Source organism: Rhipicephalus microplus, unplaced genomic scaffold (assembly GCF_043290135.1).
Source record: "Rhipicephalus microplus isolate Deutch F79 unplaced genomic scaffold, USDA_Rmic scaffold_15, whole genome shotgun sequence".
Taxonomy (NCBI): Eukaryota; Metazoa; Arthropoda; class Arachnida; order Ixodida; family Ixodidae; genus Rhipicephalus; species Rhipicephalus microplus.
The window spans coordinates 1,840,836-1,859,336 of record NW_027464588.1 but is presented as its reverse complement, the minus strand read 5'-3'; the positions used below and the strand labels follow the sequence as shown (position 1 = coordinate 1,859,336).

Genomic DNA, 18,501 nt, shown 5'->3' with positions numbered 1-18,501 from the left:
CCATATTGCTTGTACTTGCAGCTGCCGTAGTGTGGCTGCTTCCATGCGTTGTAGGTCTCGGTGAGGCGGTTGGTAGAGGCGTCTGCTCGTTCTGTACCACTGCAGAACGTCGGTGTATGTTGTGATAAAATGCCGCTAAAAGAAAATACAAAAACATTTACCGCATTCGTCACCTCTTCCAACATCTACGAATACAAGAGTTCTTCCATCCCTTTGGATGGAAGACCTCTGTATCATTGTTCCAAGAGATGAAAAATGATGCACTCAAGGACTTCATTTGAACATTCTGTAATATATACATGGACGAAATTATTATATACTTGAAAACACAGGAAGATTATGGAGAGTACCATGAGGAGATCTTTGAGGCACTTAGCGCCGCGCCAGACCTAAGATCAACATGAATAAGACTAAGTTTTTCTGGAAAATTTTTTTCAAGGGCGAACCAAGGGCACTAAAAAAAGGGCGTCCAGTGCATTAACAAGCTGACAAAACCTTATGACACACACTCTTTATGAGTGTTTCTTGGACTCGCAGGTCATTTCAGTGCATTTATAAAGGAATGTGCAAGACAGGAACATTCTCATCACGGCGTTATTAACTGAGAAGGGAGATCCCTTCGTCTGGTCCTACTAATGTGAGAAGAGCTACTTGGAACTCGTCCGAGCCATCTCAGCTGACTCTGCACTAGCCCTGCCCGACGTTGACCTACCATTTGAATTATATACAGATGCATCTGGCTGTGCTCCAGGCGCCATGCTGTATCAACGCGATGAAAATGAGCAACCCCGAAGAGAGCTCAAGGTCATCCTAGTATTCGTGCACGTTCTCAAATACGCAATAAAATTACACAAAAACAAAGAAACAAACTCTAGCTGTCGTAACGACTCCAGGTACTTTAGAAAGTACCTGAAAAGCAAGCATGTCAACCTGTTAACTGATAACTAGGCATTGACCTATTTGTTGCAACTTGCACAGACAAAGGACCGATTAGCTCGATACGTGAGCGATATCTAACAATTCAGTTTCGATGTGATGCATAGACCAGGCCAGAAGCATCAGGACATTGACAACATGTCTCGTTTTCACGTGCCACAAGAAATTCCAGATGGAAGCATTAACATGCTAAACTATGGAAGGGCACTCAAGACATGGAACTGTACAATGGGAAGATGTATGTCCCTGAAACAAAGTGCCTCAAGTGCTGAAATTATACCACAGCAGTCCACATTCAGGAGGGCACGACGGATTCCGGAGGACATACTACAAACTTAGGCACTCTGAGATATACGTTGCAGAGTATGAAAGCAGATGTTGCCCATTATATGAAGACGTGGCATGAATGCCAAATGGTGAAGTCAAAATACAAAGCTCGGGGAAATAGAATGGTATTGCCAGAATATTCGACTGTACCATTCGAAGTTGTTCACCTTGATTTCGCAAAAGTTAAAAAAGAAGAGTGAAAGCGTAAAAAGAACCCAAGCTTTCCTGGTCGTGCTGGATGAGTGCACGTGCTTCGCTGCCGCCAAAGCTGGAAGAGAATACGCGAATCCTGTAATAGCACTGTTGCAGAAATAAAATTTCAAGCACGCCAAGGTTATCGTCGCAGACAATGGGCTAGCGTTTAGGAGTCAGGGGCTACGCAACTGGGTTCCCGAAAGGAACATCGTGCATTGATACCCAGCGCCTGATCAACTGGAGGCTAATTCTCTTGCTGAACTCTGCTACCTAAAGGTACATATACAGTCACTCTATGCGAAAGAGCACAGCCATGGCTATAGCGGGAGCAGTGGGAACTAGTGTCCATGCCCCTGACAACGGCAAGGCGCGAGCATAAGAAGCTTGACGAGCAAGCTCCTAAATCTCGCGAAAAGTCGACAGCACTTCAGCACCCTGATCATTCCACAAATTCCCTTCTCAGAACGAGATGAGATAGTGACATGTGATCTTTTAAATAACAAAAGAAAATCCCTCGCTTCTAGGGGGCCTTGATGTCCACGCGCACTCGCTTCAAAACAGTAGCGTCCTCTCGCGTTCTGACAAGTTAGGCGTCAGGCACCACATTTGTTACTATGGCAAAGAGGTCAATATTTCGTTGGAATGTACAAGCAACAAGAGTGTCATTTCATTGCGGAGAGCCATCAAATCTAGAGGTGACTCCATGAAAATCAATTTGAGGGTAGGCATTTTTTTCATGTATTTTGTTTTTTCGTAATCGAATAAGTTATGACTGCGTACCGTTATCGCTGCCGTTCTTACTGCATTATTATGCCTGTACTTCAGTCCAAACAACTAAAGAATGAGGAGGTTGAATAGTGTTTGAGAGCCCCTTTAAAACTTATAACAGTAAATAACCCCCATTTCTGGAGTTGGATACTTAAAAATCATGTGAAAAATCTGCTTTGCTCTTGCATGACCTTTTTTCTTTTTTCAGACTACATGGTTCACAACAAATATCTAAATTTCTTCTTTTCATAACACGTTGGTCTTCATTAGCCTTTCAAAAACAAAAGATATCTATTTTGACAACTTTTATAGATTAAGTCAAACATGAACTGCAAAAATTCTATAAAATTGTTCTATTCAAATTTTTTCATTTTTTAAAATAGCAGGTCTATCATAATTTGACATAACCATGTTTCTTTTCTATATAGTACATATACAGATACATACACAGTGGCTGTAGTGAACACTGCAATGTAGAAAAGGTACCTAAAGATCTTTTTATTTTTTGCCGTGCTACAACAAGTTAACAATGTGATTTTTGAAGTAAGGTCACAGCACTCTATATGTAACGGGAGCCCACAAAGGTTTAAACAATACTTCATAATCTGAGTGGCATATTTTTTACACTGTCAAGGAAGGAAGTTATCTGTAATGTCATTGCAAATTTTATGACGTTAACTCTACTGATTTTACCTCAGTCCGTGCTTTTCCACTTATGTTTTCAGAAATTTCGATGTTCTAGCATGAGGGTTGCATGCATATTTGTATTGAAACATTTTTGAGAAACAAGTTAGCCTTACTCATGTCACATGTGAGGAATAAACACGAACCCTGTCTTTACATGTTAGCTGCTCAAGCTCCTTCAAAAAAACGTTGTCTACTGAGCCCAGCTAGATTAGACTTTGCCTTATCAAGAATGCCTACTGCTCGCTTCAAACCTAGAACATAGGGATTCCCATGTTTTCATTAGCAAATGCTGCCTCTAAATGTTGCTAAAGTTCAGAAGAATCATAACAATCCCTCATTACAGTAAACTCACTTTATTTGAAACATTGCTTTATTAGAAATTTCTTCCGATCTCAATGCAATCGCATGCATATTAAATTGCATTACTTTGTAGTTGAAGCACACGAATATGTAACTTGACCCACTCAGAACGAAGTGGCAAACGGAGGCAGCGACCCTTGTGTACATGCAGCGTCATAATAACGCCACTGGCATCTCATGCAGGCACAGAACAGGCCGCAAAAGTACCAAACCAGCAACTGATGGCCACCTAATAACGGGTACCAAGTGAGTGCTCTAAGCTGTTTACATAGTGCGGAGTGAACGGGAGCCGAGACATTCTATGGTGCAGTGCGCCTGGAGTGTTAATCCTGGTCGTAATTGTGTTGCTGCTGTACCTCGTGATGGAATCTACACAAAAATAGTTTTCCTGGAGCTTTGAAATCCCAGACAACTGCGGTGTTATGAATGCCGAAAAATTGCGGGCGCCGTAGCATTCGATAAGGTGCGATTGTGATTAGCCATGTTAATGCGTCATTTAAAGTCGCTCTGTGCTTTATTTTTGTAACTGAATGAAGTGTGGCTTCATTGAATACATTGCCCTTTAACTTCTTCACGGTAGTAGCACAAATAAATCTCGACCGCTTTAACTTTTCTCAAATGGTCACTCATACCAAAATGCCACTTACAAATTTTTTCGCTGTCCCACTGACTTCGTTATAACAAGGAATTACTGTAGATTAACGAAGTCAAGATCAACTTGAGTACCACAAAAAGGAGCATAATCGCGTGGATTTGCACTACAAACACGACCTATCAGCACTTGTTTTTTCTCTTCTAACAATTACAAAGAAGCCTGGCCTCACTAACGAAATTAGAGTGTAATATTGAACGCATTTTTTCAACATTTCGGTGCTGCATCACAGCGAAAGAAAAGCCACTGCCAGCACATGATGTTTGTTTGCAGAATTTATTTATTACGTCTTTTATTTTAAATAAATTTGCACAGCATGAATTATGGCAATAATTTCAGCACGTCCACCATGTGGTGTGTAGTCTGCACCTAGCAACTTCACTCTCAGCTTCCAAAAAACATTTCCCACCACAGTCACAACAGTCCTCCACTGCGTCCAAATGAGCAGTTAGCAGCACGTACACCCTCGAAGTATTATCACGTCCACCTACGATCGCCGTTCAGCTGGCCTCGATGCTGCTGCGCTCCTCCTCTTGGCCCAAGTAGAAGAACTCGCCTTCCTCAGGCAGCACTCCCGAGGCACGCAGTATATCGGCCTTGGCGCGGAAGTACTGGCGGAACCACTCGATGTGCTCCCGTTTGCGCTGGGCGGAAATGTGCGGATTCTTGGACAACCCCACCAGGACAAGCTCCATAAAGTGACGGATGGGGCCCCGCTCGGGAAAGTCCGCGATGTGTTCCTCCAGGAAGACATGCTCTTCGAAGCTTATCTGCGCCTCCTCGTCCAGACCTGCATTATTTGTGGGAAGGCTTAGCGTCACACCCCTGTTGCCATCTGTGTGTTAGACCACTAAATCTGGAAATGTCATGAGTATAAGAGGCATCACTTTATAGTTTTGATATGTCAGTGAATTGAAAAATCGATACATCATTAACTGCAAAATCCATATATATTGAAGTCACGGAACGCAAGCTTTCACCAACTGTCTTCCAAAGGCTGCAGTGAATGCATGAAAAGTGACTTATTATTGGTCATACACTTTGTCAAAGTTTGGGTGTCGAACCATGAAACCTTTGTATTCTTGAAGGGATACCGACCAAAATTTAAAAAACTGACGAAAATAGTGAAATTCTACACGGAAGATGTGGCTGTTCCAACAGATGGAGCTGGTTTAAGGTATTTTAGAAGAGCTCGCAGTACTTTTAAAGGATTGCAAGCCTGCGGTGTCTTCATGTCCGTGCAAGGTATGCCATCAAAGCCATTCTGGGGATGCACTGTGGATGTCTTGCTGTCCTGATACTTCACTTTCTCCCCCTCTCCTTTACATCTCGCTTTACCCTCTTCCACAAAGGCGCTGAGGCACGACCCGCGATTTTGGGGCCTCAACCCAACTAGGAGTTTATACTTGCAGTCGGTGCTGATCCTTCTGATTCAAGGAACTCTAGTGGGAGCTGGGTAGATTAAGATACACGAGCAACGTCTGACACTGTTGGCACGCCCGTATTCAACGTGTGAAGTCACCAAACATGACATCCTCTAGTTTACGGCATGGTCGTTCAAGGCACCAGTCTGTGATAAACAGGTTGAATTCATTCTTTCCTCTAGTTTTGCTTGAAATAAAGGTTACGTCTGTGAAGAAGAAAGAGCATCGTTGGCAAGTAACATCGCCACCGCTTGGGTACTGGGTGCTGGGCTTCGCTCGCTCGGCTCGTGCTGATCATCGCCGGCATCTGCTTGACCGTTGCTCTTGCACGATCGTGTTTCTTCGTAGGACCACCGTTCCAACAGTCGCCAATAAACCCTTTTTCAATTGGTGGAGGGTGCTGACATTCCCCGTTGCCTGAACCTGGGTGCTGCCATTCGCCGTCGCCTGAACCTGGAGCTGCGCAACCGAACGCTACCTCCCATCATGGCTACCAACAACGCGCAACCTGGCTCTTCCACTCCATCCTCTAGCAACCCCGGCGTTCTTCGTTTGCGAGAGCCCAAGGTCTTTAGCGGAGCTGATGAGACCGACGTGGAAGACTGGTTCGCTAACTACGAACTGGTAAGCGCAAACAACAAGTGGGATGACGCGGACAAATTGACTAACGTCATCTTTTACCTCACTGACGTGGCCGAAATGTGGTATAACAACCACAAAAACGACATTACGACGTGGTCGATCTTCAAAACGTCGTTTGCTGACGTTTTCGGCCGACCCGCTGTCCGCAAGTCCAGAGCCGAACAACGCTTGCGGACTCGCGCACAGAAGCCATCTGAATCGTTCACCAGTTATATCGAAGACATTATTGGTCTTTGCAACCGCGTGAACAACGCCATGCCCGAGTCGGAGAAGATTCAACACATCCTCAAAGGGATAAATGACGGTGCATATCAGCTGCTCCTGGCCCGTAATCCTGCCACCGTTGCGGAACTTGTCACTTTGTGTCAAGTTTCGACGAGTTGAGCAAGCAGCGCGCCCTGACTCAGCCATTTTCCTCACACGCCGACTCGCTCTCCAGTTTCACTTCTGTTCCCGACCACTCACCAACCCTGCAAGAGATTAAAGACTTCGTACGTGAAGAAGTAGCTCGGCAACTGTCGTTGATTCCCTTCACGCAGCAGCCGCCGTCCTCTCGTCTGCCCTCACCACTCCGCGACATTATTGCCGAAGAGGTAGCTCAGGCTGTTCCAGTCGCTGCCCACCAACAGCCTGTGGCCATGCCTGTTGCCCATGCGCCGGCTATGCAGCCCGTGGCCGCGCCTCTTACGTATGCACAGGTGGTACGTAGCAGACCCCGCCAGCAGCATTTGCCAGCCATGTCTTCAGTCGCTCCCCACTCCGCCCCTTTTTCGACACCTTGGGCCGCACCACGAGTCAGCAATTCCTGGCGCACTCCTGACAATAGACCGATCTGCTACGCCTGCGGTACCCCAGGACACGTGGCACGATATTGTCGCCGTCGCTTCCAACCACTCCACGACGCTACTCGGCCGTTACCGTATGACCCACAGCCCATGCACATACCTGCTCCCTATCCCTCACCGCAGTATGGATACACTAACCTTCCTGAGTCTCGGTCACCCCAACCTCAAACTCACTCTCCCCGCTCCCCATCTCCTCGCAGGCGATCACTGTCCCCGATGCGTCCTAGACCCGCTTCCTCCAACCGGGAAAACTGAACACCGCAGTTCCAGAGGCAAGAACTGTGCCGTCGTCGAAATGCTCAAGTCCTCGCACTTCACCAGCTAACGTCGTCGCTATATCTGTCGATGGTGTTTCTACCTTTGCCCTCGTCGACACAGGTGCTGCCGTTTCTGTTATAGCCGCCCAGCTCTGCCGCTCCCTACGCAAAGTGACCACGCCACTCTCTGGACTATCGCTTCGTACAGCTAGCGCACAACAAGTTCGACCTCTCGGCACCTGTACGGCCCGCATATTCATCCAAGGCTCTATGTACGTTCTCGAGTTCATCGTCCTTTCGGTGTGCTTGCATGACGTTATCCTCGGGTGGGACTTTCTGTCAAATCATCATGCCATCATCGACTGCGCACGCGCTGAATTTTCGCACCTGTGTGACGAACCTTTGCACGAAACCCTTGAGCGGTCGCCAAAACTTGTCGTGCGTGAGGACACTGAAATTCCGCCAGCCTCTCTTGCCGTTGTCCCGGTTTGCTGCGATGACTATAATGATGCTACAGTAATGTTTACACCTTCCGACATTTTCATGAGCCACAGAGCCGTTTCCTTGCCTTTCGCTACACTCGACGTCACTGCGGGCCGAAGCAATATTTTCGTCCACAACCCCCTTTCTGCACCGCTTACGCTACTTGCCGGCGAATGTCTCGGTCGAGTGGAGTACCTCGATTCCTCTTTATTCCTTAACATGCCAGACGAATCGTGCAGTAGCGCCTCGACCGAACTTTATGCCCTTTCCCCACTGGAATGCTCATCGAGTGACACCTTCTCGAGTTCCATCGCCGACACCTTAAGTGCCCATGAACGCGCCGAGCTTCTTAATCTCCTCCAGCACTTCGCGAATTTATTCGACGTTTCTCAGCCGCAATTGGGTCGGACTTCCGCAGTGCACCACTACATTGACACCGGTTCGCACCAGCCATTGCGTCAAAGACCGTACCCTGTCTCTGCTGCAGAACGTCACGTCATCAACGACCAGGTCGAAGAGATGCTACGCCGTCGCGTTATTCAACCATCGCACAGTCCTTGGGCATCTCCTGTCGTTCTAGTTCGAAAGAAAGATGGATCGATTCAATTTTGCGTCGACTACCGGCGATTAAACAAGGTGACGCGGAAAGACGTCTATCCATTACCGCGCATAGACGACGCCCTTGACAGCCTCCAAGGCGCCGAATTCTTCTCCTCCTTAGATTTACGATCTGGATACTGGCAGGTTCCTATGGCAGAAGCTGATCGCCAGAAAACTGTGTTCATTACACCAGATGGCCTGTACGAATTTAACGTAATGCCATTTGGTCTTTGTAATGCTCCTGCCACGTTTGAACGACTCATGGACAACACACTGCGTGGACTGAAGTGGTCTGTGTGTCTATGCTACCTCGACGACATTGTCGTTTTCTCTCCCAATTTTCCTACGCATCTGCTTCGGCTCCAACTGGTTCTGACGTGTTTAACCAACTCTGGGCTCCAACTGAACCTTAAAAAGTGCCGCTTCGCCGCGCGAGAGCTGTCCATCTTAGGGCACATCGTCTCCAAGCATGGTGTTCGACCCGACCCTGCAAAACTGCGAGCAGTCGCTGAGTTCCCGAAACCTACTACACTGAAAGAATTACGCAGTTTTGTCGGACTATGCTCGTACTTCCGGCCCTTCGTGCGAAATTTTGCATCGATCATGTCACCACTGACCAACCTCCTACGCGGTGATGCAGACCTTTCATCCTGGTCTTCTGACTGCGACGTCGCGTTTGCCACGCTCCGTAGTCTGCTAACATCTCCTCCAATTCTTCGGCATTTTGACCCAACAGCTGCAACGGAAGTTCACACAGACGCTAGTGGGGTTGGTCTAGGCGCCGTCCTCGCCCAACGCAAGCCGGGCTACTCCGAATACGTCGTCGCTTATGCGAGTCGCACACTTACTAAAGCTGAGGCCAATTACAGCGTCACTGAAAAAGAGTGGTTGGCGCTAGTGTGGGCGCTTCGCAAGTTCCGCCCTTGTTTGTACGGACGCCCATTCGACTTGGTAACGGACCACCATGCACTTTGTTGGCTCGCCACATTGAAAGACCCTTCTGGCGGCCTAGCTCGGTGGGCACTGCAAATCCAGGAGTACGACATTCGTGTCATCTATCGCAGCGGACGCAAGCATTCTGACGCCGACGCCCTGTCGCGTTCGCCTTTACCTCCCGACTCGGCCTGTGGAACCACTGGTACCAACTCCATCGCATCTCTCGACCTAGACTCCTTTACCAGTGAACAACACAAGGACCCGTGGATCGCTTCCCTTTTTAACTGTCTTTCTGGATCGTCAACCACTGCGGTACCACGATCTCTCCGACGTCAAGCTGCTCATTTCGCCATTCGTGATCGGCTGCTACACCGACGCAACTACGCCCCCGAAGGTCGTAAGTGGCTCTTGGTTGTCCCGCGCAGCTTGCGATCACAAATCTGCGCCTCCTTTCACGACGATCCCCAATGTGGTCATGCCGGAGTTTTGAAAACTTACGAACGCATTCGCCATCGCTTCTACTGGCGCGGAATGTATAATTTCGTTCGAAAATTCGTTATGGGCTGTCCTGACTGTCAACGCCGCAAATCACCGCCTTTCCACTCGTCCGGTGCGCTTCAACCGCTTCCGTGCCCTGCAAAACCTTTCGATCGGATTGGAATTGATCTCTATGGCCCTCTACCGACAACATCAGATGAAAATCGGTGGATCATAGTCGCTGTGGACCATTTAACACGCTACGCTGAGACCGCCGCCCTTCCAAGTGCCACTGCGCGGGACGTAGCATCCTTCATCCTTCATCGCTTCATACTACGACATGGTGCACCTCGAGAACTACTAAGCGACCGAGGTCGAGCCTTCCTATCAGAAGTCGTCACGTCTCTGCTTTCTGAATGCCATGTTGTTCATCGCAAGACCACGGCATACCACCCGCAGACTAACGGGCTCACGGAAAGATTTAACTGCACCCTTGGCGATATGCTCGCCATGTATGTGACATCCGATCATACTAACTGGGATCGCATTCTTCCATTCATCACGTTCGCATATAACACTGCGGCACAGTCTACCACTGGATTTTCACCTTTCTTTCTTCTTTATGGACGCGAACCATCCCACACCATCGATACTCTCCTTCCCTACCGTCCTGACGCATCCGAATGCCCATCTGTGTCCGAAGCTGCCCGAAATGCGGAAGAGTGCCGTGAACTCACACGCACCTTTACGTCACAAGAACAACAGCGCCAGAAAGAAAACAACGCCGACTCTTCACAAAGCCCCAGCTATTCCCCGGGATCACTTGTATGGCTGGCTGTTCCTTACCAAACCCCCGGCATTTCCTCAAAACTCGTTCCAAAGTACGAGGGCCCATACCGCGTTTTGGAGCAAACCTCGCCGGTGAATTTTCTCATCGAGCCACTTTCCCCATCTGACGACATGCGCCGGCGTGGACGTGACATTGTCCACGTCGCCCGCCTTAAGCCATATCATAGCCCTCTGCCTCCAGACTCTTAGGTCGCCAGGATGGCTCTTTTTCGGCGGGGGCAAATTGTGAAGAAGAAAGAGCATCGTTGGCGAGCAACATCGCCACCGCTTGGGTACTGGGTGCTGGGCTTCGCTCGCTCGGCTCGTGCTGATCATCGCCGGCATCTGCTTGACCGTTGCTCTTGCAAGATCGTGTTTCTTCGTAGGACCACCGTTCCAACAGTCGCCAATAAACCCTTTTTCACGTCCATCAATTTCAGCACCCAATCTTTCAATTGGAATGCCAAGGAGCATTTAGTAGGACAAAGGTTCAATCGACCAGCTCTGAGGTGTGTGTTGTTGCCCATGGGCTCAATTTCATCACTACACGTACAAGAAGGATTGGTCAGTAGAAGGAAAAGAGTTCACTAATTGTTTTTCAAAATGGAGGGTCTGTTCGGCAAACAGCGTTGCAATATTATGCAAAATATGATCACCATGACCTACTTTATGAATTAGCAAGCTTACATGGGCAAGTGTAAAAAAAAGTGGGAGCCTGTTTACTGGCCCTTCAAGGATACTTTAGTTGAAATAAAAAAGAGGTAAACATATAACGCATAAGCAACATTAAAAGTAACAGACTGGATTTCTAGAGAAGGTAAACGAGTGAGGGGAAGACAGAAAGTTAGAAGGGTAAATTAGATTAAGAAGTTTGCGAGCATGATATGGCAGCAGTGAGCACAGGACCAGGCGGAACACAGAAAAGGCCTTTGTCCTGTAGTGAGCGCAGTTGAACTGAAGACGACGATAATCTCGGAAAGCCATTTAGATGCCCGAGTCTGCTCTTGCATATAAGGCGAGGAAGGAAACGATACTGACCTGCTTCGTTGTTGATAGGGAACTTCCACAGCTTGCCCTGCTCAGTCCAGAGGATCATCTCCTCGTAAGCATTCTTGGGCGGTGGTGTGACCAACAACTGCAATTCCCGCTGCTGCAGTCTCTCCCACGTTTTGAGTTGTGGCACATCTGCAAGGCGGACAGTGGAGTGTGCTGACTACGTATATACGTGCACAACCATTCTTTCTAAGCTGTAGACAATTTTGCCCCTTGCAATCTACTGAGTAAAGCGTCACAGCTACTAAAATGCACTTAAACCTCTTCGAAAGTTACACTAAAGTGAAACAATAAATCAGGTAGGACTGATAGAGTGATGCTGCCATACAGCTGTTTATAGTGCAAAGCTAAAGGAAATCCATATGAATTTCCGTTTGTACTGTTGTGTTGTATATGTATGAAAGCCAATTTTTTTCCTCTACGTAAAATTCCCTCCATTTTTGCGGGACTACAAAGAAGTGGTCTGCAATATTCAATTTTGAATGATATTTTTCAAGGACTGTATAGCCATAGGCTCAATATCAGAAGTAAATACTCAAACAAAAGTAACAAAAAAATATTGCACATTAGCTTCGCAACATATACAGTCTAAATGCAAAAAAGTGGGGAGCAGTATTTAAGAGGGACAAGAGAAGGGAACAACAGCATAACCATTCTCTTCTCTTGTCCCTGTTTTGTACTGCGCTCCACTTTTTTAGCATTTAGAATGAATCTTACCAAATAGCCCATACAGCTGTTTTGGTGCATCATATACAGTTATAAAACTAAGGTTTTTTTTTTTTTTTTTGCCTCGTTCTAACCCTTCATTCAGTCATTCTTTGATGCTGCCTTGGGCCCTGTGCTTTGGCCGATGCACCACTAGGGCCAAGCAGCCCGTTTTATAAATCCCTGGTAGAACTCACACGGTATGCGCACATCGGCTGCTAAATTCAGGAGCAGTCCACAAATCCGGACAGATCAGTGGGTTGTCTTTAGCAATATACATCCAGAACATTGCATCACATAGGCTGCACCCAACCCGAAGCTTGCCACCGCCTTCTAAGACCACGTGACAACTTGCGCAGCAGCTGCAAAGCTGCGTCCGAGCGCAGCACGGCGTAGAGCCTCCCATGTGAACAAGATATGCCTTGTTAGAGAAAAATTGTCTTTTTGAGAGAGAGTAATTAAAGAATAAACTAAACTAAAATAAAAAAACAGCACAGACTGGAACACTCAAACGCCCCACAAAATCTCAGAAGGAACTCATGAGTAGGAAAAATACCTTTTGATTTTAAGACATGCCTGACAACACGAACCATTTCTGTAGAATACAAGCCCATGCTCATGGTCGCTGTCCTAATGTAAAAAAATAGATGAACACGAGGCCGAAATAAAGAACTACAAATGCTTGGCCACTGCTTATGCAGCTAAATGGAAGCAAAGAGGAAGCCTGCTACAAGAACATCAAAACTCTACTTCGTAAACTTGGCCGAGAAACTTTTATTGTCACTTACATAAAATTTAAACAAAGCAGATCACAAAATGAAACACAGCAATGCAAGAAACTTGCGTAAAAGCATTTACTTCCGGATGAATAAAGTGACAAATGCATTGCACCTTTATTTTTGTGACTGTGCCATGAAATACCTTCTATACCACGAAAAGAATTACAATTTTCAGCACTCCCTGCTTTAAAATAATAAACTTATCACACTGAATCAGTCACATCTTTTTGTATCTGTTACCTTTATGTCAATCACCTTGTAACCACCATGAATATAATACCGTCTGCCCTCAAAGGTCCTTCAGGGAAATGAACTAGGCTCAACTTCAGTAGCCGTATCCCTCCCCATTTTAGTTGGAACAAACATTAGGTGTTCACTTCAAAGTATAAACCAGTTGTACCTGTGTTTTCTTCAATGTCCCTTGAGAAAATGCCAAGCCGCCTGTCGACGTCGAGTTCCAGTTTCTCCTCGATGCTGTGCAGCAATGAAAGAGAGAGAAAAAAAGCTGCAGCTATCATGAGGAGAAGATGCTTTGGCACATTTGTTTTAACCATGCTAATCAACCAAAAAATTGTGACCAGGTTCAACAATGTAGGGAGAAAATTCCACTTTTAGCACCAATAAGTAATTTTTTAAAGTGGGTACAATTAATGCAGAAAAAAATGCAAAGCATGACATGAGGGACAGGCAATAACTTTGACACTTGACTGAAGTTTACTCGGTGCAGACAACATACGCACATATTGCAAAAAAAATTGTGATGTCGCACATAAATAGAAAATGACTTAAAAGTAATCTTGGAATGTAGTGATAAAGTCTAATTGTGATGCAGTGTCGGATTTTCGTTTCCCCCATCTCTGTTACATTGTGCAAGCTTGTTAAACAGATCATGCCACATGGACTCGTAAAGAACAATACCTGTCTGAAGGCTGTGTTCTTAATGTGGCAGCACAGAATTTGTAATAATATATGTTCTATGCCAACTGAGAATAACAGTCTAAAAAAAATGATGGTGTATCAAAAGTAGTCCCGTAATTCCAATCACCAAACTATAACTGTGATGATTTTTAACATGGCTGGAATCTATAACCTTATGAATGAAACTGAATATGATTACTTGGGAGCCGGAAGCAGGCAGCCGTGGAAGCAATAGCGAAGATGAGCTGCCAACCACGTGATGAGCATGAATTAACGAAGTAATTCATAATAAAAATAATAGTACCTTGGTTTCGTTATGGTTGAAAACAATGTGATATTACGACTGATTTCAGACACATACAGAATAAATAATCAGACCATATTAACTGTTTTAAGAGCTGCACCTTATCATTAATGCTTAAAAATATACAGCCCTTACAGAACAATACTGTTCATGCAGTTGTATAGCAATACATTGTTTAAAGATTTTCTCCAAATTCGCTTACTAGCACGAGTTATTGGGGAGCTGCACCTCACCGTTCTTGCTTGTTAGCAGCCTGTCGTCGGGCGGCAGCCTTTGTGTCCCTGTTGACTTGCTCCGTCAGTGCATCTATGGTGCCCGGTAGGAACTCGCTCTGCACTGCGCCAAGCTCGCGGTCTCTGCGGCTGCGATCTCCCCGCCCACCACCCTCCTGCCTTCCCTGTTGCTTGGCTTTCTTGCGCTCGATCTTCATGCCGACAAACAGGTCGCTGCACGCAACAGTGTACAGCGAAGGCATCGGTATGACACCGGCTAGGAAAGCGTTAATTTGCTACTGTCCCATCACCACACAAGCGGCTCATTGCGCCAGTCAAAAGCAATGACTGCTTCCAGTTACGAGAGTACTGAAAGCTACTACCTCTTAAAGGGTCCACCTTGAATAATGCATTTAACATGCAAGTGGTTGAACAAGATACCGTGGCTAGAGGGGACATAGAGTGCCAGTTTAATTCTTAGCGACAAGAACTGCATTTTCATGGTGATAAAATAGAATCTTAGCCACAAGAACTGCCTTTTCATGGTGATATAAAAGGAATAATGTCTGTGTACTTAGATATTAGTGGATGTTAAATACAGTAGACTCAAAGTAAATGTAAACAAAACAGAACTTTTACTTCAATGGAACAAGTACTTTTGACAAGATTAGTTTCATTTATGTAAGTAACTTTCCTCCTGTGAACCTATTGCTTGTTTGCTACATACCATGCCACGTTTCTGTCTCATTGTTAACTCGTGACAGTATGAGGAGACAGCTTACAGATATGACTATTCACGTATTTGCTAGGTATTTCCGATGCTTTCAAGGCAGAGAACAAAAGTTACAGGAATAAAGGAATGCTGGCGCTTTGCTATTGCGTTCACGATTCCTCCTTTCTTGGAAACTGCTGCTTGCGTGCAACAAGTTACACGAAGAGACACCAAAGTGAAGCGATGAATCAATTTCTATGGATAAATAATGCTCTGAAAAGTCTAATGCTGGTAATTCCACCATACGTTTATTATTACAGTAAGTGAATAAAGCTCAAAAACTTTACATTTTACGCCAAAATCCCTGACATGACATAGCAGATTTGAAAGTATATTTTTCATATTTTCGCTACACTTGCTCAACGAAATTGATTGAAACTTGGGAATTTCAGAGAGAAGTGTACTTTATTTTTACCAACGAGGAACTAGTACATAAGACAACCTTGTGGATGCTGTCAAAGTCTATGATGTCCCGGCATTTGATGCCAAAATTTGAAGGCCTCACCTTTTCTTTTTGCGCATTTTCTCGCTTACGAAGTGTTTCGTCGCTGCGAGCACAGTGATTTTGGAACTGTGAAACTGTACTTCACTCTTTTGAGTCCCTTTAGCAACTAATCTGCCACTGAACTACAACTGCGGTTAGCATTTGGTTCACAAGGAAAGCCACGCCCACCTGAGCGTGGCCGTGTTGTCCTTCTCTGGAGCAACGTGCTGGTTTCCCTGCCTCTCCTGCGCATGCACACGGAGCCGTGCCAGCAGTTCCGACTCGGTCTGCTCCTTCTGCTCCTTGCTGCTGCCCAGGCTGGCAGCCACCTCTCTGGCAGCCTGCACCACTGCCTTGCCAAGGCCCTTGGTCCTGTGTAGCAGAGCAGCCCACTTCACTAAAGCTGCCTGTAGAACTATAAACTTTGTGTAGCTGTTCTAAAGTGTAGACCAGCTAAGTTTGGCAACTGGTGGTTGCTGTGAAGGCACATAAATATTTTAGTATCACCCGAAAAGTTAGAGCACGGAAAATATTATTTGGGGGAGGGGGGAGGAATGTGCAGAAAACGCTATAGTCGATGGCAACCTAAGAATAAATCAGCGCTCTGCCCCCAATACTTCAGCGTGCCTGTCATTCACCTGTGCAACAGAGCAATCATTAGCAATTTCCATTCGAACCATAAGCACTTTTTCATTAATAATGCAAATATTATGCATATTATAAATTAAAAGTTTGTCATTTTTTGTTAAAATGTTACGTTTGGCTGAGCAGTGAAGCCGAAATCTCTGACAAAATTTGCCCCAAACTGAAATTTTTCCATCAAAAATTATCGAAATGAACACATGCCTGTACGGCCCAGTCATATGCCTGAAATACATGAAAGAACTTCATGTCACGTATATAAGCAATTGCAGTTGGTTGGATATTTATGAAAATTATGCCTGAATGGGATGATGCTGTGACAAGCTATAGTTACGGCCCTGGTACACACCCTTCCTGAAGTCAAAACAAAGCTGCTGACTGCTGCAGATGCTGTGGACAAAGCCGTGGTCTCTAAAGAGATGATCATGGCATCTACACAGTTGTAAAAGCACACATGTCCAGAGTCGAAACGAAAGTGTTGACCATCACATCTGCTGCTGAATAAACCTGGCTCACATAAGCACAATCATGGATGGTGACCACGCAGTTCCGAAGGCACACAGTGAAAATGAAAATACTGTTTGCAGCAGCTTGTGCTCCAGTCGCGATCGACATGATCATAGAGAACACCACCGCAGTTCATGTGCACCAAGTAAAATCAAAAACAAAATGAGTGTGCCATAGATGGTAAAGCCTTGGTTGTCAACAAAGATTTCAGTGAAGTACAAACACTACTACTCCCGTGATGCAATAACACTTACAATGCCATATTTAAGCGAGCTGTTGCATAAAGATAAGAGGAAAAACAGTCCCACCTTTGCACCTCTTCCTTCAGCTCTGGCTTCTTCGGTAGCCCAGGTTTGGCCAGTTTGAAAGATAAGCTGTTGGGATCAGTGCTTGCAATGGACTCAATCTGCAATGCGGATAAACTGCTTAATCATTATGATAACAATACTCCATGTCTTGCTGAAACATGTTCCTACATAATTATAATAAAAGGGAGAAGCTGCAATCAGCTATTTTACAGGATAGGTCGGACGGCAGAGCGACCATCCCTGAATAGGAATGGTGCCTGGTTTGAATACTAATGCCAAATTTTCCGTCGAGTAGGTCACTCTTTTCTCGAGAACTCCGCACGCATTTACTTTGTAACTTCATGCGTTTTGCAACCAATCCACAAAACTGTTTAACATGCACGACTCACTGATATTGCTGCAGTGAGCGGGTTGTATCGGTGTCGCTTTCGAACGCAGTCAACTCCGATCGGGATAGTAATTCTTGAACGTGATTGGCTTCCTTCCATCGCCTGAGCCAATCATGTGTACAACGTTGCATAGCGATCGGGAGAGATCATGAAGGAAAGTAGTGGCCGTGTGACTGCACTGAGTTCCATAGATACTCAGCGTATCTGGCTGCAGTCGAACGCATATCTAAACGAATGGTTGAACTAAAATCCACAGATGAGTAGGCGCGCATTAGAGCTAAAGTTGCATTGATAACCCGGCCGCGATTCTTAGTTTCGTTCATACGATGTGCACCAGTACGCCACAAGTTTCGAAGAGTGTCGACGGAATTTACCGAATTTAAAGCAACGAACAGTGCACACGCTTTTTGGAGAGTACAGTTTTCAATCCAAGTTTCTTAACAGTCTCTCAATGCAAGTTTCTGAACAGAGTTCGTGCAGTGCGCGCGCTCTGACCTTCATGTCGGATAGCAGAGCCGAAAGCTTGTCCAGCGCAGCTTTCTTTTGGTCGCCTGATGGCTCATCCTTGGCCGGCTGCTCGCTCTTGCCTGCCGGATCGTCGGTGCTCTTGCCACTTGACGAACAGAAAGACCTGGCCAAATGCGAGCCCCAACGGCAAGCTTTCGTGCGAGGACGCAGCGCGTACCGCACGCTGGCTAGCATGGCTCTGCGGTGAAACAAAAAAACGCAGCGTATCCGTCGCTACACAAGCATCAAAAGAGAACAGGCGTCTGGTCCGATTTTGCCACTTTGCACAAACAATGCAGCAGCACCAAATACTGCAAATTAGATACTTCAGAAGATTACATAGCTCGGATACCTCTGTCTTGAAGCAATGCGCGAGCAGCACATGGACACCGCCATGTTTCCTTCGGGTCAGAACCAGAACTACAGTACCACCTGCCTCGCTAATTTATAGCGTCATTATTTTGATACTAAAAGCACAATTTTTTAGTAAACTTTTAAAAAGTG

General features: G+C 45.9%; 2 protein-coding genes across 2 annotated transcripts in view; one reads left to right on the top strand and one right to left on the bottom strand.

The window, feature by feature from the left end:
* Window positions 1–3,470: 3,470 nt before the first annotated feature.
* The window catches only part of LOC119185177 (DNA mismatch repair protein Msh2), a 157,354-nt gene continuing 142,323 nt past the window's right edge, over window positions 3,471–18,501 (top strand). The window contains exon 1 of the mRNA XM_075883121.1: window positions 3,471–3,519. The gene's annotated coding sequence lies outside the window, so the exon portion shown is untranslated. The remainder of the gene's footprint in view (window positions 3,520–18,501) is intronic.
* LOC119185178 (mitochondrial ribosomal protein S31) lies at window positions 4,188–18,396 on the bottom strand. The gene is made up of 8 exons (XM_037434279.2): window positions 18,350–18,396; window positions 17,986–18,196; window positions 17,102–17,199; window positions 15,834–16,016; window positions 14,410–14,622; window positions 13,355–13,428; window positions 11,456–11,602; window positions 4,188–4,715 (listed from the first exon to the last, which is right to left on the bottom strand). Exons 1-8 carry the CDS (start codon window positions 18,391–18,393, stop codon window positions 4,426–4,428), a joined length of 1,260 nt encoding a protein of 419 aa, XP_037290176.2. The 5' UTR covers window positions 18,394–18,396; the 3' UTR covers window positions 4,188–4,425.